Here is a 21776-nt window from a genome sequence, read left to right as displayed (position 1 = left end):
AGAAAAGTTCTATTTGTTTTCAGCCACTGGAAGCCCCTCAAAAAAATGCGGGAAAATTTGAAAGTCCCACATTTCATTTATCACTGGGCACAATAATATTCTTGTTTGAGGGACCCACTATTCCTTTGCAATTTATCATAATTAATTGCAATGTATATTCCAATTTTGTTCATACAGGGGCTCTCCACACACCTACTAAATTTGACATGAATATGTGAAAATATATACCAGGCAGGAGTCTCAATGACATATGGGGGTGCTATGGAGTCTCAAGGACACATCTGGGGTTAAGCCCCTATCGCTGAGTAGCAGTGCACATGACTGATGTGTGGACCATATCTCTGAGTTTTTGAATATTTTCAAGGTGTCAAAACTGTATTTGTGCCAAGGGCGTAAAAATGGTGTTGATATTGGTGGGGACATAATTTGGCCAAGCACCCCAGTGCGCCATGGTTGTTGCACGAAATGTGGCCTACACTGTACAAATGATTGGTTGTCCATTCCTTTGTGTTATTTTGATTTTTAGCACCAGGTACACTTAGTCTTAGACTTAGGCTAACATCTGCATGTATACGGGCAATACATTATCATACAGAGAAAGTGGACATTGAAGTTGCTGTGAATTTCGCTGTAGTGGATGACCTACCCAAAATACAACAACACAATCAATCAAAATTATGTGCTGCTGCTTCATTTTCACACAACTTTTACTATTTTCACACATTGGAAACATCATGTGCTTCCTTTTGAGTTACTGCAATTTCAGAATCTGGAAGTAATGTAGGTATGGGTGGTAGAAGTGTCAAGAGTTTTGGTAGTTGTAGTGCATGTTGCAAAAATGTTTATTCATTAAGTTGAAAGGGTTAAGTGACAATTGTTTCACATTTTTACATTTTCACATTTTATTGCAGAGGTTACATACATACGCATATACACATGCATATATACATGCAAACAATGAGCAAGAAAAAAGTAAATATAAGTAAACATTTAGCATTACCTACAAGCATTTATTTGTGTGTGTGTGTGTGTGTGAGAGAGATAGAGAGAGAGAGAGAGAGAGAGAGATAGATTGCAAACAAACTCCTTGCTGTTACAGTAAATATAAGTAAACATTTAGCATTACCTACAAGCATTTATTAGTGTGTGTGTGTGTGTGAGTGAGAGAGAGAGAGAGAGAGAGAGAGAGAGACAGACAGACAGACAGACAGACATAGAGAGAGAGATTGCAAACAAAAACTCCTTGCTGTTACAGGATCATATGACAAAAATGTGGCCTATTTACTACCCAACTCTTGGACAAAAGAGCCAAATGCCTACCTACGGTGTATACAACTGCTAGATGTTAAGGTGTTTTTGCCTTCTGAGGCAGAAGCTAAACAATTGGAGTCGAGCGCTTGGCAGAAGAAAACGTCACTGTCTGAAGAGGTTCTCTAACAAGGCTATTTTGTTTTGAATAGCTTACTGTTGACTGGGTAAAATAATGTCTTATGTCTTCCTTACATTTTCTTTTATTGCCCAACATCACTGCCTGTGTGCTGTTTTGCTGTAGCAGCGAGCTGGATGCTGATTTTACTGCTTGCTACTGCTTACAGGCAATGACAACAAAAAACCATAGCAACGTCAAGGCAACGGGAGGTGGGCCAATCAAAGCTTCATAAAGCTTTTTTACCTGTCCCCACCAATAATCAGCCGTCTTTGAGAGGTCTGTTCACAACTGAAAATCAGCTGGAAGCGATACCGCGTTTGGTGTTTTTATTCAGCATTTCCCGCATCGTGGCTTCTCCATTCAAAAATGGTATGGACATTTTAAACTCAGCTGAATATTGGTATGGACGCGTCCATACCGTCCATACGCATTTTTACGCCCATGTTTGTACTAATTTGTACAAATTTGTACTAGGAGGCATGGTGGAGTTAATGGAGCCCAACTAGACCCATTTAGCAAATCAACTCAAATAATATCATAGGACAAATGTATGTACAAAGTTCCATGAGGTTTTAGTCATGGTAAGCCCCTCAAAATAATATGGGAAATTTTAAAAATCCCACATTCTATCCAGCATGGCTGACTTCCTGTTGGGTGGAGTCAAATAGAACCAAGTGAACTTTGTCCTGTATTGCAAGAGTATCGATCATGCAGGAAGAGTACATCAAAATGTAAAATGTTTTAGCAATGGAGCCATTACTGTCCATGTCCAAATGGTGGCGCTATACCAGAGGGTGTCTTTGGGCATGAGCATCTCTTCCAAACCAGGATATCCTATTACCTCTGAAGTTTGAACCCTGTCAGGCAATGCAGGGTGAATTTATGACACACTTCCTGTTTGTGTGGCGTAATGTATAAATTTATTGGTTCGCCATTTCAACATCTTGTGACCTATTGCAAATCCCTTCACAATTTAACATCAGCAACATCTTGATATGACATATACCAAATATGGCATGGATCCAACAAACCGCCTAGGAGGAGTTCATTAAAACATAACACGTGTCAAAACACACAAAACCAAAAATATCTCACTTCCTGTTAAGTATGGCTGATGCAATGTATAGGCAATTTTGTTCATCAAGGGGCACTCCATACACCTACCAAATTTGACATGGATCGGTGAAACTATATACCAGGCAGGAGTCTCCATGACATATGGGGGCGCTATGGAGTCCCCTGGACACCCCTGGGGTCCAGCCCCTGTGGCTCAGTTTCAGTGCACATAACTGGCATGTGTACCAAATTTAATCCCACATAGAGGGATGATCTATAGTGAATGTAACTCTCAGGTCAATCAATAACTTTTTGAGCCTGACTTTCAGAGCCTGACTCTGACTTCCTGGTTTACGCACTTCCTGCTTCGTTCGCGCCGAGTCCTTTTTCCCGCGAGTGCCGGCGTTAATTACTAATCTTTTTTTAACTTTTTTTTTTACAAATAAATTTCCAGTATCCTCTTCATTTTTATTGTACTGTCGCTTTAATTTTTGTACATTTCACTTTCGCTTTCCTTTTTCCGGTTTTTTTCTCTTTCTTTTTTCGGAAGAACGCCGAGACCGGAAGCTTTCTTTTTCTCTCCTCCTGTGTAAAGTCCACAAGCGGAGGCCATCCACATCTGATCTGCTTTAATATCAACAGATCTTCATTTAAGGTACATGAATCTTTTCATCATGGCACACCTTCAGGCTGTTCAGTGTGCTGAGTGCAGGATGTTTAGTCATTCTTCCTCCGTCACTAGCGATAGCTCTATTAGCTTTACTTGTGATAAGTGCAGATTAGTTAGCTCTCTGACGGAGAAGATTACAGTGCTAGAAGCGCGTGTCCAGGCTTTAGAGCAGGTTAGTGAGCGTGAGAACAGTGTAGTTTCTGTTAGGGAAAGTCTGGACGCCCTAGGTGGAGTTAGCAATCCCCCAACTCCGGCATTAGAGCCCTTACAGCGGGGCGAATGGGTGACGGCTTGGCGGCATAAGCGTAGAGCCAAAGCTACCGCTGAGGCTCGCCCACGGGAGCACCACTCCTTTCCGCGTCACGTGTCGAACAGGTTTGCTCTCCTTAGTGATGCACCCACTGAGAAACCTGAAAGAGCTCTGGTTATAGGGGACTCTATCATATGGCACGTGAAATTAGCTCAGCCTTTAGGGGCACCAGCAGCTTTAGTCAGGTGTATACCGGGAGCCAGGGCGCCAGACATAGCAGGTAATCTTAGGGTCCTAGGCAAGCACAGGTACTCAAAGATAGTTATCCATGCAGGAGCTAATGATATACGCCTTCGTTAGTCTGAGGTTACTAAGAGTAACTTTGTAGAGGTGTTTAAATTAGCGAAGGCGATGTCCGATGCTGTAGTATGCTCTGGCCCCATCCCAATGTGGCGTGGCGATGTAGCTTACAGCAGGTTATGGTCGCTGAACTGCTGGCTGTCCAGGTGGTGCTCTGAAAACAGTGTGGGCTTTATAGATAATCGGGCTAATTTTGAGGGCACTGCTGGCCTGTTAGGGCGGGACGGTATCCATCCCACTCGGGAAGGTGCTGCTCTCATTTCCTGCAGCATAGGTCATAGTCTCAGAACAGGCCTAGTTAATTTCTGACAATCCAGAGCCAAGGCCAGGGAGCAGACGAACAGGCTAAACTGACTGTCTGCTAGCTGCAGAAAGTCGTCACTCAGGGCCCACTACATCGAGACTGTGTCTGTTCCCCAAGCTCAACAAAAAGGTAGAAATTTTCAGAGAGTTTGTTCCAGTAACCTAATCAATATAAAATTAGATCATACTGACTGTACAGCTGTTACCAGCACCTTTGATCTAAAGGTGGGGCTATTAAATATTAGATCTCTTACATCTAAAGCGCTAATGGTTAATGAACTCATTACTGATCAGGAGTTTAATGTACTGTGTTTAACAGAAACATGGATTAAGCCAAATGAATATATAGCATTAAATGAAGCGAGTCCTCCTGGATACAGTTATATACACCAGCCTCGTCTAACTGGCAGAGGAGGAGGCGTCGCGGTTATTTATAATGATTATCTAGGTGTAACACACAAAACTGGTTATAAATTTAATACATTTGAAGTTCTTCATACTCATATAATGTATGTAGCCTCGAAAAATAAGTCTACCCAGTTAATTCCATTGCTTATTATATACAGGCCCCCGGGGCCATATTCTGAGTTTCTTTCTGAATTTGCAGATTTTATCTCAGATCTGGTTATTTCCTTAGACAAAGCTTTAGTTGTTGGAGATTTTAATATTCACTTCGATAACCCAGAAGACCCTTTAAAAACAGCGTTTGTGACCATCTTAGATTCAGTCGGGATTAAGCAGAATGTCATAGGACCGACCCATAATGGTGGTCACACCCTTGATACTAACATTCAGATTAAACGTAGACAATATAGTCATACTTCCACAGTCTGAAGTTATCTCAGATCATTGTCTCATCTCATTCAAAATATGTCTGAGTAATAATATATGCACCTCACCACGCTACTGTATTAAACGTACTTTCACGTCAACTACTGCACAGAGCTTTATAAATGATCTCCCAGAGCTGTCAACTTTGATTGGGTCACTGTCAGCCCCTGCAGAACTTGATCAGGCAACTGAATGCTTAGAGTCAACATTCCGCCATACTTTAGATAATGTTATAATGGTTAGATAATGTTATAATAACCTCTAAAAAGGAAAATGGTCAGAGACAAAAAATTAGCACCCTGGTATAATGATGACACTCGCACATTAAAACAGATCACTCGAAAATTGGAACGTAAATGGCGTCAAACAAAATTGGTAGTGTTCAAATTAGCTTGGAAGGAGAGCTTCCTGAAGTATAGAAAAGCTCTTAGTGCTGCTAGATCAGCATATTTCTCCTCCCTAATAGAAGATAACAAAAATAATCCTAGATTCCTATTTAATACTGTAGCAAAATTAACCAGGAATAAGTCCACTATCAACACATGCACACCTGCAGTATGTAGTAGCAACGACTTCATGAATTTTTTTTAATGACAAAATTGAGAATCTCATCTCATTATCTCTAGCCGCTTTATCCTTCTACAGGGTCGCAGGCAAGCTGGAGCCTATCCCAGCTGACTACGGGCGAAAGGCAGGGTACACCCTGGACAAGTCGCCAGGTCATCACAGGGCTGACACATAGACACAGACAACCATTCACACTCACATTCACACCTACGGTCAATTTAGAGTCACCAGTTAACCTAACCTGCATGTCTTTGGACTGTGGGGGAAACCGGAGCACCTGGAGGAAACCCACGCAGACACGGGGAGAACATGCAAACTCCACACAGAAAGGCCCTCGCCGGCCCCGGGGCTCGAACCCAGGACCTTCTTGCTGTGAGGCGACAGCGCTAACCACTACACCACCGTGCCGCCCCAAAATTGAGAATATCCGACAAAAAATTCAAACTACTAATTTAAGGTTAGACAATGAAAGTGACCTTGTAGTTAACAATATAACTGTATCAGATCATCAGTTAGAATGTTTTACTCCCCTAAAAGAAACTGAATTACTTTCATTAATCTCTACATCAAAAGCCTCAACTTGTGTACTAGATCCCTTACCAACACATCTATTCAAACAGATAATGCCTGGAGTAATTGAACCGCTTCTAAAAATAATAAATTCTTCTCTTATGATTGGCTATGTACCCAAATCCTTTAAACTAGCAGTTATCAAACCCCTGATTAAAAAACCTGACCTTGATCCCTGTCAGCTGTCCAATTATCGGCCAATATCAAACCTCCCCTTTATCTCCAAGATCCTTGAAAAAGCTGTGGCACAGCAGTTATGCTCATATTTACATAGGAATAACATCCATGAAATGTATCAGTCAGGATTTAGACCTCATCATAGCACAGAGACAGCACTGGTTCAAGTAGTAAACAGGGGTGATAGTGTTCCGGCGTACCGTGGCTGGGGAAAAAAAAAAATCTAGTTCGCCCATTGTCCTGTGTCGTTCTGAGATGCGCAGATAGACAGTAAAGGGAATTTGCAGGCCAGAGAGCAGCTTTAACGCCCAACGACTCCTAGCCGATAAGCCAATCAGAAGTAGGGTAGGGGCGGGCCTTGTGTCTTTGCCAAATAGAGTGATACAAGCATAGACAGTGGATACAAGTCAAGTTATCGGTCTGCGTGCGAATGTGTTTTGAGTTCCCATGCTGTGCTAATTTGTTTCCCATGCTAGCAAATGCAAACCGTAAGTAATGGCTATGTTTATGAAGCCAGGGGAAGATATTAAAGATATCGATAAAGGCATAAAGAATAAATGGCGCTGGGCTTGGATTGAGGATGTGGGTATTGACGGAAAGCCCTATGGAAGCTGGTGTCAAAAGCTCCGGCAACCAGGAGCATGCTACTGCACTGTGTGTGCAAGGAAACTGATGTATGGAAGTAGAGGAAAAAAAGTGCTGCCACGGCACGAAGCAGACCCTGTTCATAAAGCAACAGTCAGAGCACTGCAACACACCTCACGTTTGCCAGGGGCAACGGCCACGGCAGATGTTCCACCCTCAATGACCGATCAAGTAACTGATTTAAAAATTCGCTTGTGCTCATTCATTGCCGAGCTTGACCTGTCATTTACTATCGCTCAACCACTCGTCACTTTATGTAAGAAATTAGCGGAGGACAGACCCGCACTAGCGCATCTGTCCGTCTCGAGGCAGCATGCAAGCTACCTTCTTACCCACGGCCAGGGCTCGAAATTAACTTTTTTTCTTTGTGTCCCCCAGTGGTCCCGAATTCTGTGTTGTATTGTCCCGAATGGAAGCAATAGTGTCCCCATTTTTTCCTCTCTGAAATAACCAGTGGTTAATATTATCATATGAAGTCTCATCTCATCTCATCTCATCATCTCTAGCCGCTTTATCCTGCCCTACAGGGTCGCAGGCAAGCTGGAGCCTATCCCAGCTGACTACGGGTGAAAGGCGGGGTACACCCTGGACAAGTCGCCAGGTTATCACAGGGCTGACACATAAACACAGACAACCATTCACACTCACATTCACACCTACGCTCAATTTAGAGTCACCAGTTAACCTAACCTGCATGTCTTTGGACTGTGGGGGAAACCGGAGCACCCGGAGGAAACCCACGCGGACACGGGGAGAACATGCAAACTCCACACAGAAGGGCCCTTGCTGGCCACGGGGCTTGAACCCAGGACCTTCTTGCTGTGAGGCGACAGCGCTAACCACTACACCACTGTGCCGCCCATCATATGAAGTTACTATTATATTTGTAACTATGCGATTTTGAACCCTTTATATCATTTTTACAATAAGTCACAAGACACAAGCGACACATGTCCTATACATCATCTACTTCAAAATTACAGTTATTGCATTTTCAGTTTATTAAACTTTGGCGATCTCACTGTATGAATAGATACCCGTTTATTTAAAGGGGCCAACTAGCTCATTCAGAAAATGTTTCAACTCCCTACATCTGCAGTACACTTTAGTTGAAAATAAGACCCCTTTTATGTTCATTTCATCTACTTATACCTTGAATATCTGTTGGCACTTATAAGGCCAACTTATAATTTTCACCATTACCGTTATCCATTTTTATGAACTTTCCGTTATCCATTTTATGAACTTTCGCTGCCGGGTGCAAATGTTAGCAACATCAGCATAGTGCCAGCAGGTCCGAGCCTAGTTGTGCTGCTGACTGACTAAACTTTCTGAACTAGAAAGACACCAAGAAAACTCACTTATTCTGTTGAACGGTATCTTCCGTCAATATCATCCACATCATTCCTGTTGTATTTTATAACGTGTCTAACAGTGTTCATTAAGTTCATTCAGTTGCTAGCGTTGCCTGCAGACCAGGCGATGACACTTTGGATCCTGAAGGTCCCGGAGACGTTATGTCTGGGCTTTCAGTTTCTTCCCCGCGGTCGGTCCGCTTCAACCACTTCAGCATTTTTGTTCTGGCAAGAGTCGGCGCAGCGTGTGCGCTAGCAATTCCATTCCAAGTCCATATAATGCGGACTCCGGCCGAAGATTCTAGAACAGAATGCGCTGCTCTGTAGCCTACGGATGCAGGTGCATCGAAAGTGTAGCTACTATGTATTTTTCGCTGTTAACGTTTTAAAATTAAAATTGACAAATTAGGTGAATGTCTACGTATGTGTTACGGCTTTGTAAATAATATTAATGTAGAACTTTTTTTCTAGATCTATTTTTTTCCATTGTCCCGGGATTGTCCCAGATATGATAATTTTGTGTCCCGATGACATTTTTTATGGTCCCCGGGACATCGGGACACCGTTAGTTTCGAGCGCTGCCCACGGCATCTCACCAGAGTTTAAAAAACGTCTGTCTGAGAAGTTAAAGAATGGCATGTTTTCAGTCAACATTGATGAGGCCACGGACAAAAGTATGGACAAAATTCTTAATGTACTGGTCCGATTTTATGATGAGGATGCAGGCAGTGTGAAAACACAGCATCTTGCCAGCAAAAAAGTCAACATTGCCAATGCATCAGCTTTGATGATGGAACTAAATGACATCCTGCACTCATATGGGCTGGAGTGGAGAAATGTCACCAGTGTTCTACTCGACAATTGCGCTGTGATGAGGAGTGGAGAAATGTCACCAGTGTTCTACTCGACAATTGCGCTGTGATGAGGGGGAAGAAGTCTGGGCTCGAGACACTGGCTAGAAAGGAGAACCCCAATCTGCTAGACATCTCGGGTGATGCGGTCCATATGGTGTCTAATGCAGCAAAGGCCCTCATGAGCCCATTTCATTTAGAAGTCGAAAATTTGTGCTCTGATGTTTATTATGACATCGAGAAGTCTCCGAAACAGAGGGAGATTTTCTCACAGTTCCAGAGTTTACTCCATCTCCCCCCCCCCCCCCCCCCAAGAGCTTGATAAGACCTATCAGCAACCGCTTCATTCAGATGCTGGAAGTGTGCACAAGAATGAATGAGCTCTTGGATGTAGTAGTGGTACACTACTATCATGCTCTGGACTCAAATGAGGAACATGAATACAGGTAGGCCTGCAACCTTTTTAATTATAACATGTGTATATAATTACTGTCTGTTATTTTGTTTAGTTTAGTTTGTTTTAGCTCATAGGGGATGTACAGGCCTAATGATGCAGCATCTTTTAAGATGTTTTTTAAATGGTTAGGTTTTAGTAGGAAGTAACAAATTAGCAGCATATTAAGGTAATAGGCTATATAGACGTGTGTGTGTGTGTGTGTGTGTGTGTGTGTGTGTGTGTGTGTGTGTGTGTATACTACAGAAGACTTCTTAATCAGGTGTTTGATCGACATGACCTCACAGATGAGGAAAGGGCCAGAATAGTTGTTCTCCAGAGAGAACAGGCAGCAGCTTCCCGAACGGGAACACAAGTAAACCAAGACCGAAAAGGGCGGATCTCTGTGGTCATTACAGAGTTCGAACGAGTAAAGGTCATGATCGACTTGTACAGAGGTATCTTTTGTATGATAGGCAAACTCACTGCAACTTAAACTGTTATAAATTGTGTTTGTAGTCCACTGGCACATGAACAAATGACCTAAGTCATGATGCAAATGGCAGTCAGGTCTTTTCTACAGCAATAATAGGCTAATCAAATTAATGAGATTATTATCAACTTTTAAGTACCACGTGATATTGTGAAGAAATAGCGTAACAGTTTCCTATAATTTACTCCCGTTCATGCAAGTGAGTAACATATCCAAAAGCCATCTCTGTAGTCTTATTACAGAGTATAGTTGTTATTTATCAGAGGATGCAAAACCTACAGCAGACTTGATACCTACAAACACATGATGTCCCCTCATAGGGTACAGATGATAGAGTTTTCCATTGTTTAGCTGGAACAAAATTCAGTTGTATTATTTAGCTACAGTATTGCATTTTAAATGTATGATCATACTTGTGTTCATTTTTTTACCACACTGATCATGAGTTTTAATTGCTCAAATTAAATTATATTGTTTTTTTTATATTTGTAGGGGTCCTTCTGACATTTCAGAGATTTGTCAAAGAGCTTCAACATGAAAAACCAATGGTGCATTTGCTGCATGTGGAAATGGTGGCCCTTGTAAGAGAGCTCCTGAGCAAATTTATGACACCAAAGACCATTCCATTGAGCCACAAGGAGCTTCTGAAGGTCGATGTTCGGAACAGGGATTTGCAACTGTCAAACAAGAGGCTCTCTGTTGGACAGTTCTGCTACAGTGCATTGAACAAAGCCCGTGTGGAGAGGAAGGTATGGGTGAAACATATTTATGACTCTCTCAGAGAAGGGTATATGAAGTCAGCAGAGTTTCTGCAGAAAAACCTTCCCTTGGATAATAGCATACTAACATCACTCTCGGCTCTAACTCCGGCTCTAATTCAGTCCGATGCTGTTGTTGGAGCATTCACTACAATAGGAGAAGCCCTGCCAAATGTTGTCCCGCCTGAGGAGATCGGTCAACTGGTGGAGGAATGCAGGGCCTACCAAATGGATGCAGATATGCTTCTTCATTTACCAAGCTACATCGAAGGGGACTGTCGAGTTGATGTGGACTGGTGGAGCCATGTTGTGTCCTTGAGAAATGCGGAGAGAGATGTGAGGTATCCCACCTTGGGCAAACTTGTGAAAGCAGTTCTGTCCATTTTTACTGGCCCCTTGGTAGAGGGATCATTCAATTTAATGGATGATCTCCTAGAGTCTGACAGGTGTTCCATGAATGTGGAAACATATGAGAGCCTCACAGTGATCAAGTCCACACTTAAGGCCAGGGACTGGACAGCCTCAACTATGAACATTGACCAGCCTTTGAGGCGATCCTGCCTTTCATCATTCCTAAACTACCAATTACATTTAAAGAAAAAGAAAGAAACTACACAGGCACTAAAGCAGAAAAGGCTTAATGAGGCAGCAAGGATGCTGTCCTCAAAGGAGGCAAACAAACTGGCTCAACAGGCCCGAAAAATCAAAAGGCCAGCAAAATCCTCCTCTGCTCAAGCCTCCATCTCAAGTGCTCAAGCCTCCACCTCCTCTGCTCACAAGGCCCTCCTGAAAAAGACCACCCCAGCCCTCCTCTGTGGCAGTCACCTCCTCTACTCAAGCAACCACCTCCTCTGCTCACAAGGCCCTCCTAAAAAAGAGAACACCACCCCAGCCTGCACAAGCCTCCACCTCCTCTGCTCACAAGGCCCTCCTGAAAAAGAAAAGACCACCCCAGCCTGCACAAGCCACCACCTCCTGTGCTCTACAGGCCCTCCTGAAAAACAGGCCACCCCAGCCCTCCTCTGTGGCAGTCACCTCCTCTGCTCAAGCAACCACCTCCTCTCCTCAACAGGCCCTCCTAAAAAAGAGACCACCACCCCAGCCTGCACAAGCCTCCACCTCCTCTGCTCAACAGGTCCTCCTGAAAAACAGGCCACCCCAGCCCTCCTCTGTGTCCTCTGCTCAAGGCTCCACCTCCTCTGCTCAAGCCTCTTCTGCACAAGCCTCCTCTGCACAAACCACCACCTCCTCTACTCAAGCCTCCTCCTCCTCTGGTCAACAGGCCCTGGAAAACAGACCCCCCCAACCTTCCTCTATGCCAGTCTCCCCATCATCTGCACCAACATATTTTTTTCCTCTTTTTTATCAATCCAAGGCTTCATCAAGCAAAAGGAAAGCTTCTGAGGACCAAAAACAATGTTCAACAAAAAAAGAAGTAAAGGGTGGGAGAATTTTTTGGTTTACAGTATATTTATTTATTGTGGTTTTTCAGTTCAATGCTGCATATTTTGCACCATGTTCTTATTTTTGACAAAAATATGTTCAGAAAAGAAGCAGTAAAGGGTGGGTGAAATGTTTTTGTTAATCCCATACTGTCTTTTACAGTATATTTATTTATTATGGTTTTCAGTTCAATGCTGCATATTTTGCATATTTTGCACCATTTGCCTATTTTGGACAAAAATATGTTCAGAAAAGGAAGCAGTAAAGGGTGGGTGAAATGTTTTTTGTAAGTCCTATACTTTCTTTTACAGTATATTTATTTATTATGGTTTTCAATTCAATGCTGCATATTTTGCACCATGTTCTTATTTTGGACAAAAATATGTTCAGAAAAGAAGCAGTAAAGGGTGGGTGAAATGTTTTTGTTAATCCCATACTGTCTTTTACAGTATATTTATTTATTATGGTTCTCAGTTCAATGCTGCATATTTTGGACAAAAAACTATGTTCAGAAAAGAAGCAGTAAAGGGTGGGTGAAATGTTTTTGTTCATCCCATACTGTGTTGTACATCATATTTATTATTGTGACTTTTCAGTTCAGTGGTGCATATTTTGCAATTAAATTTGTTAAAGAAAAATGAACATCTGTCCTTTTCATGTCCTTTAGTTAATGGCTACCAATCAATTCCTAGTGTATAATTCCCTTTGATGTAGTATTATAGCCACTTACTGACCTATCTTGGTATTGCTGTAGAATCTGTATAGCATTTACCTCCAGAGATTGTGCTAAGATGGACTAATGTCAATCTAAACGCTGAACACATTGAAACGAAAATGGTACGTGTTTTCTTGAATAGTACTGGGGTCATAATGCATACCATATGAAAATATCTAAAAAGAGCCACTTGGCAATAATGATGGATAAGGATTATACACAGGCTGTTTATATACCTGGGCCAACAAGTTAAGTGTTCAAAGTGTGTCGCGCATATAGGACCCCCACCCCTATTCACCTCTGGGGCAAGGAAAAAAGTTCAGGCTCAGGAATTTTTTCCACTATCAACCCTGAGTAAACGACCTACTGTTGGCGTCTGATCAGGGCTGTGTCTCGCTACTTGTGTTGCTTGACCTTAGTGCAGCATTTGATACCATTGATCATTCCATTCTTCTGGATAGACTAGAAAATGTTGTGGGAGTTAAGGGAATAGCCCTCTCATGGCTCAGGTCTTATCTAACTGATCGTTATCAGTATGTTGATATAAATGGTGATATTTCTAGATGTACCGAGGTAAAGTTTGGTGTTCCACAAGGTTCTGTCTTGGGTCCACTGCTTTTTTTTTCTCTATACATGTTACCTCTGGGCGATATTATTCGTAAACATTGTATTAGTTTCCACTGTTATGCTGATGACGCACAGTTGTATGTCTCTGCAAAACCTGATGAGAGACACCAGCTTAATAGAATTGAGGAATGTGTTAAGGACATTAGACACTGGATGCTTATTAATTTCCTTCTGCTTAACACTGACAAGACTGAAGTACTTGTACTAGGACCACATACAGCTAGAAGTAAGTTTTCTGATTACACAGTAACTCTGGATGGCCTTTCTGTTTCTTCACGTGCAGCAGTAAAAGACCTCGGAGTGATTATTGACCCCAGTCTTTCATTCGAAACTCATATTGATAACATCACCCAGATAGCTTTCTTTCATCTCAGAAATATTGCAAAGATAAGAAATGTAATGTCATTGCATGATGCAGAAAAACTAGTCCATGCTTTCGTTACCTCCATGTTGGATTATTGTAATGCCTTACTGTCTGGATGTTCCAATAAGTGCATAAACAAGCTCCAGTTAGTTCAAAATGCAGCAGCAAGAGTCCTTACTAGAACTAGAAAATATGACCACATCACGCCTGTCTTATCCACACTGCATTGGCTCCCAATCAAATTTCGTATTGATTATAAAATACTACTATTGACCTTTTAAAGCACTAAATGGTCTCGCACCACAGTACCTGAGTGAACTTCTGCTCCTCTATGACCCGCCACGCCTACTTAGATCAAAAGGTGCAGGCTATCTGCTGGTACCTCGTATAGTGAAGGCTACATCAGGGGGCAGAGCCTTTTCTTACAAAGCCCCACAGTTATGGAACAGCCTTCCAAGTAATGTTCGGGAATCAGACACAGTCTCAGCATTTAAGTCTAGGCTGAAAACATATCTGTTTAGTCAAGCCTTTTGTTAATGGTGTTTATGAGGTAAAGGAGTAGATCTGGAGGGTCCTCAGACATTGTGTGTTTTGGTAAACTGGGATGTATGGATGCTGTCAGTCCCCACTCGCTTGCTCACTCGAGTTTGTTGACGGTGTAGTGGCTGGCTGCTTTATGTCCCGGGGCTCCCTCATGCCTGTGTTACCTTCTGGCTCTCTCCTTTTAGTTATGCTGTCATAGTTAGTTGCCGGAGTCCCTGCTTGTACTCGGTGCAATATGTATACTGTTCCTACTTATTCAGGTGACATTGGGCATACCTAACCACCTGTGTTTTCTTTCCCTCCCCCCAGCCCAAATCTGTCCCTCTGAGTTACATGGAGTCAACAGGAAATCTTTTGGTGGAGAGGGTGGAGACCTCGACTGGCTATCGTAGCCTGCAGGGAATCGGCCGTCAGACATTCTGTCGCATGTCCCAGACCCGGTGAAATGTAACTGAATTGTCTTGGCCAGCCCTAAGGGTCCCATCTGCATCTCATCATTGCTGAGGAGTGTGCTCCCATCACCCAATCAAGCATCCAGCCAGAGCAGGTCATGATATATTTTACCATATTAACATGCCATTGTTGTGTGTTATGCCTGATGTAAAGACTCTCGTCTCTGTGAGCCTACCACACAGATTTAATACTTGTCATTTTTAGGGCATACCTAACAACATGTTTTCTTTCTCCCTCTCCCCCCCCCCAATCTGTCCCTCTGAGTTACATGTTGATCCTGGGATTGAGATGCTGGCCTCTTCTGCCCCTCGGACCTGCTTGATCCATCCTGGTGCCCTGTGTCTGGTCGGAGTTTTATCGCACCGCTCCTGTGAAGGACGGCCCCATGAGGACAGTTGAGGGTTATACCTGTTAAAACTGTTAATATTATAGTCAGGCTGTCTGTTGTTGCCCAAATGAGGATGGGTTCCCTTTTGAGTCTGGTTCCTCTCGAGGTTTCTTCCTCATGTCGTCTGAGAGAGTTTTTCCTTGCCACCGTCGCCACAGGCTTGCTCATTGGGGATAGATTAGGGATAAAATTAGCTCATGTTTTAAGTCATTCAAATTCTGTAAAGCTGCTTTGCGACAATGTTTATTGTTAAAAGCGCTATACAAATAAACTTGATTTGATTTGATTTAATGAGTTTTTGAATATATACAAGGTGTCGAATCTGTATTTTTGAACTAGTTGGTGCTATGGAGTTAATGACCCATCTTGACCCATACCACCTCAAATTCTATGATAGGATAAATGTATGTGCAAAATTTAATGAGTTTCTAGCCATCGTAAGCCCCTCAAAACAGCGTGGGAAAACTTCAAAATCCTCCATTCCATCCAACATGGCTGATTTCCTGTTGGGCAGAGAAAAATCCAACTAAGTGAACTTTGTCCTGTATCACAAGTGTATTGATCATACCAAATTTCATGCCAATCCGAGCAACTTGATCTCAACCATAGCTTGTTCTCAGGGGTGCTACAGAGCTCCAGGACCATGCCCAGTCCTATGCTCAGTGTAATTTTATGATTTTACGCACATTTGATCAGTGTGCCAAAATTCATGAGTTTTTGAGCATCGCAAGTGCCTCAAAAATGGGTTTTTCCACAGAGAAAAAAAAGAAGAGGAAGAAAAACATGCTGAAAACAATAGGGCTTTGCACCTATCTCGGTACTTAGGCCATAATAATAATTAATAATAATAATAATTTCAGAAACGATAGGGCTTTTGCACCTATGGTGCAGGCCATAGGCCTGCACTTCAGTGCTCGGGCCTTAATAATAATAATAATAATAGCGGAGCTCCAGCGGAGCACCATACCTAAGAAAAAATGGTAAACCCATCGAGTTGATTTTTTTGTGGTTTGTCCGTGTACGTGTACCACCAGTCATACACACAACCTAGTGGTCAGTGTTAGTAATTACCAGTCATACACACCGCCTAGTGGCCAGTGTTAGTAATTACCAGTCATACACACTGCCTAGTGGCCAGTATTAGTACTTACCAGTCATACACACCGCCTAGTGGCCAGTGTTAGTAATTACCAGTCATACACACCGCCTTGTGGCCAGTGTTAGTAATTACCAGTGATACACACTGCCTAGTGGCCAGTGCTAGCCAGTAAAGAAATAAAACAAAAAAGAGACTGGCTATGATATAAGAAAATTCTACAACCCAGAAACAGATGGGAGCTCCGCTTTTAGGCAGTACCTAAATTTATATATTAATAATAATAATTAATAATAATGCAGGGTTTTTATCATTACCTTTTTGTTACATGCATAAGAAAAAAACATGGCAAAAACAATAGGGCTGTGCACATACGGTGCACCTCGGTGCTCAGGCCCTAATAATAATAATAATAAGAAGAAGAAGAAGAAGTAGAAAAAAAACATGCCAAAAACAATAGGGCTTTGCACCTATGGTGCTCAGGCCCTAAGAAGAAGAATATGGTCTCTTTTTTATGCTTTCATGAGTACATTCTCACCCACCAGTATTAGTTGAAGACTACATGTAATTTTGGAAAGACTATGGAAAATATAGGTATTTTTAAATGCATTTCAATATAGTCTCTCAGTTAAATTTGTACCTCCATCTATTTCACCTGTTTCTAATAATGTATCATACATCATAAATGCGCTGTCCTACATGCCAAGAAAAAATGGACCTTGATGTCGTGGAAATTCAGTGTAGGTTTGGAAATGTATTAATGATGGATAAAATCTGCTGTGTGAGATGACAAATCTTTTGATATTATTTCTAAAATATTCAAGTGCCCAAATAGTGTACACATAGTGTTTGTTTCTCTTTTTCCTACGCTAATGGATTATACAATTAAAGGGTGTGCACACAAATGCAACCAGGTTTTTGATTATTTTCTTTTTTTGCTAAACAGTTTCTGATTTGTTTTCACCTTCTTTGTATAGATTGCAGTTTTGCAATAAAGGTGGAATACATTATGATAAGATTTATTTTGTTTTGTTTTTTAAATTACAAAAAAACCCTGCCATTTTCACAAGGGTGTGTGGACTTTTTATATCCACTCTATGTATAATTACATGTATATCTAGATAGAATTATCATTACCTTTATGTTACATGCATTATGTTTTTCTAATGAGGATTATAGCAGGTCATAGTTGGACATGTTCTTACATATTACTAAAAGCAGTCAGAGGCTGTGAATATAAACAGTGTTATGGCTGCCTTTTTAAAATTCTTTTTAATTAGGCCCCAAGGGTTTTGAAATCTCCTCTCCATGCAATGCCATCCTTAAAACTGATTGTATAATCACAACCAATCTCTTCCATGGATCCTTCTCAGCTAAGATACATGGATAGATGATTACAATACAGAATGGCCCATATGGCTTTGAAATCTTGCTGAAATCTCATTGAAAATGGCTTTGAACTCTCCTCCCCATGCAATGCCATCCTTGATTGTATAATTACAACCAATCTCTTCCAATGATCCTTCTCAAGTAACATACATGGATAGATTATCACAATACAGAATGGCTCAAATAGCCAGGTGTAAATATGGCCCATGTTATAAGATGTAAAAATGTGCTGACAGGAAATCAATGTATTCCCCTATTGACACATGCTGTGTGATGACTCCAGCTGCCATACATGCAGCCAGAAGAGCCAGCATTGCTCTTCAAACTCTGGCTCACACCAACATCATGACAGATGGCAAGCAGGAATGGAGGGAGAACACTTGGGTTTTATGCAACCAGCCATGGTCAGCCAAGCCACTGCTGCCACACTGACCCCTGCCACACACATCACAATCTCCCTGGATGTGGCATGGAAAGGTCCCTAAACTGTCCTAATTTCAGGACGAGACCAGTACAGAATGGCTTTTATATGCAGCCATTAGTTTCCAATTGAGCAAGGTTTAGAACTACTGCTAACTCTAGGTTAATAATTTTGACAATGATTACTGTTTTTGGCAGCTTTGAGTGTTGTAGTAGGCTACATTACAAATTATCTCTTTTACATGTGTAAATCATTGGGAATGGATAGCCTACTGCCCAGTTCTATCTCAAAGCAGTTGTTGACATGGTGTATGGGCTTGGACAGTGCTCAAAGACTCCTGCAAGTGATTATCATCCTATCCTTTATTTAACCAAATTAAGTCTCACTGAGATTAAAAATCTTTTTCAAGAGTGACCTTTCTAGGAGCGCAGCAAACAAATAACAATAAAACACAAACAATAAAAAAGACATACAGCGTTCACACACTACAAATAAGTGAACATTCTGTAATATTCAGTTTCTCTGCATAAAAGATCATGTACAAAACATGTACAATTTCAAAAATGATTCCGGAGTAAATTTAGGTGCACACATTTTCTATTGCAGGAAAATAAAGGAATTATGAAGATTCCATTAATATCAGTGTCTGACACAAGTCAAGGTATGTTGTTAGAGAGCCAACATAAGAATTTGAGATGAGAGGTAATGTTTATTAGCTTGAAAATTGATACACTATGTTGCAATAGAGCTAACAAATGAGTGGCTGTAGACTTGTACAGATGGCCCAGATGCCTTTGTTTTCTCTGTGCCTTTTTGTGGTAATACACTGGGGAGCAGAGATGTAATGACCCTCAAACCAAGGCATGTCTGTCTGACAGATTACAGTCAGCTCACTCATTGATTAGCATTACCTTTAAAAATGACTTACTTCCCTCACAGTTCTCATTTATAATTAGATCTGGTTTAAATGATTCAGATGACATGATGTGTATTGTTCTGTCTGCCTTGCCCCCCTGACTTTCATTTTCATTCTTCTCACTCCCCTCATTAGTATCATCCTCCCCTTCTCTTTTCATTAGAGATTCAGCAGACTTGCTAAAACTGTGGGGTGCCCCATTCTCACCTCTGATTCACTGAATCAGTGCTTCTCTCCCACACAAAGACTTGGACAATCTGTGCTACAAATCATCCAAAATGGGTCTGTGCCCCTCTCTAACGAGCAGTTATGGAACATGTAAGCATATGTAACACTTTAAAAATGTAACAAATACACACACAGTATCCTAATTGGATAGAAAGGTGAAGGCACATATTCCTATTTGCTTATTTGTTGCTCTAAATTAGTCCACTGAAATCTCTAATAGCTAACAGAACTTGAAATAACTGCTGAAGGGGGAGCAGTTTTTGGCAGTCATTGTGGAACATAAACACATTGGGAGTAGGCTAATTGCTTTATCTGATATTGCCCCTGAATCCTCACTGACAGGAAAGTGTCAAATGACTTCAGATCTCTATAAGTGCTAAACTTTTGTACTGGTAAATATGGGGAAAATAGCATTTAGTTAATGTTTTTCTTTGTCCCCAATGATTTGAATGATTTAAATGAACTTCCCCTAAAGGGTTTGAATCCCCACATGCTATTCTTATTGCAAGACTAGTCTTAAATACAAATGTTTTCATTAAGCTAACACATTCACTATATCTATAGTTGCTCTATCCCTCTGAAGGAATCAGTGTATTAATGTGATAAGGCATCTTATTTAAGAATATGACCATTTAACATTAGTATAGTAAGTGTACCCTTATAAAATAAAAATGTATTTCCAATTGGGTCTATTATAAGAATTTGGGCAGTGATAGAAGTGTAGATAAAGTGTAGCTTTAATTCAAGGGGCTTATTAAAAAATACTGCATGAGCTGTTTAGGAATTGCAGCCATTTTTACAGAGTCCCTCCATTTTCACAGACTCAGAAGTTATTGGACAGTTGACTGATAAGCAGTGTCATGGCCAGATGTGGCCTGTTACCTTGTTATTTCATGACAAATTAACTCTCTGGGGTCTAAGCCATCTTTTCCTATTTTTTTTCTTCTTCACTTGGTCTCCTTGTGTAATAATGCTTGTATAACCTCAACCCTGTAATGTCTAATCAAGTTATATACATTTTTTTTCCAGGACAACATGGGCGATCAGAATATGTATTCTGCAGTGATGTCACATGATTGTATACATAGGCATATAACAAAAAACACAAAAGAAAAAATAAAAATTGAAATTGAATCTCACAGAACTTTACACAAATTACACAAAGTACAATAATGAACAAGGTTTGGGGCTTCTGAAAATTGTTCTCCCAAGTCATGAATAATGGGGGGACGACACACTATAAACCAACACAGAACAAAAACAATTTTAAAAGAGAAATTCTTCCATTTTTTTTTCTTATTTACAACTATTATTAGTTGGCTTATGAGGATTATATAATAATAATAATAATAGGGTGGCACAGTGGTGTAGTGGTTAGCGCTGTCGCCTCACAGCAAGAAGGTCCGGGTTTGAGCCCCATGGCCGGCGAGGGCCTTTCTGAGTGGAGTTTGCGTGTTCTCCCCGTGTCCACGTGGGTTTCCTCCAGGTGCTCCGGTTTCCCCCACAGTCCAAAGACATGCAGGTTAGGTTAACTGGTGACTCTACATTGATCATAGATGTGAGTGTGAATGGTTGTCTGTGTCTATGTGTCAGCCCTGTGATGACCTGGCAACTTGTCCAGGGTGTACTCCGCCTTTCGCCCGTAGTCAGCTTGAATAGGCTCCAGCTTGCCTGCGACCCTGTAGAACAGGATAAAGCGGCGAGAGATAATGAGATGAGAATAATAATAATAATAATAATAATAATAATAGGTAGCATGGTGGTGTAGTGGTTAACACTGTCGCCTCACAGCAAGAAGGCCCTGGGTTCGAGCCCAGCAGCCAATGAGGGCCTTTCTGTGTGGAGTTTGCATGTTCTCCCTGTGTCTGCGTGGGTTTTGTCCAGGTGCTCCGGTTTCCCCCACAGTCCAAAGACATGCTGATTAGGCTAATTGGTGGCTCTAAATTGACCATAGGTGTGGATGGTTGTTTGTCTCTATGTGTCAGCCCTGCGATGACCTGGTGACTCATTCAGGGTTTACCCTGCCTCTCACTCATAGTCAGCTGGGATAGGCTCCAGCTTGCCTGAGACCCTACACAGGATAAGAGGCTACAGATAATGGATGGATAATAATAATATTAATTATTATTATTATTATTATTATTATTATCTGTGAAAAATCTCTCTTTTTGAGTGTTACACACATTAAAAAAAAACAACCCTCCAAGTACAATGTTCCACTTTACTGCAAAAATTAAAAGGATCACCAATTAGACATGTGTCAAAGTGCAGGCACTTACAGATGCAGGCACAGGGGAGACTGGGTCATGCAAACTGTCAGAGGCATCCAAATCGGTGTTCAGGAAGTGATGTCACTAAACTACGGTGGGTTGGGCGATCAGCAAACAGGGCAGGGTAGAACTAGTGAAAGACAAGGCCAAGATGAAATGGAAATTAGGTCAATAA

At 41.5% G+C, this 21776-nt stretch overlaps 1 protein-coding gene and 1 long non-coding RNA gene across 2 annotated transcripts; both read left to right on the top strand.

Annotated features, from left to right (window-relative positions):
* Nucleotides 1-2619: 2619 nt before the first annotated feature.
* On the top strand, nt 2620-15567 carry LOC132892504 (uncharacterized). The gene is made up of 2 exons (XR_009655442.1): nt 2620-3140; nt 14750-15567. It is a non-coding gene; the product is annotated as an uncharacterized LOC132892504 (long non-coding RNA).
* LOC132892503 (uncharacterized) lies at nt 9324-12190 on the top strand. The gene is made up of 3 exons (XM_060930789.1): nt 9324-9510; nt 9765-9955; nt 10483-12190. The coding sequence occupies exons 1-3, from the start codon at nt 9416-9418 to the stop codon at nt 12150-12152; spliced, it is 1956 nt and encodes a 651-aa protein (XP_060786772.1). The 5' UTR covers nt 9324-9415; the 3' UTR covers nt 12153-12190.
* Nucleotides 15568-21776: the final 6209 nt, after the last annotated feature.

The sequence above is a fragment of the Neoarius graeffei genome, chromosome 10 (genome assembly GCF_027579695.1).
Source record: "Neoarius graeffei isolate fNeoGra1 chromosome 10, fNeoGra1.pri, whole genome shotgun sequence".
NCBI classification, from domain to species: domain Eukaryota; kingdom Metazoa; phylum Chordata; class Actinopteri; order Siluriformes; family Ariidae; genus Neoarius; species Neoarius graeffei.
Note: the sequence above shows the minus strand (reverse complement) of the source record. Positions and strands in the feature narration are given on the sequence as shown.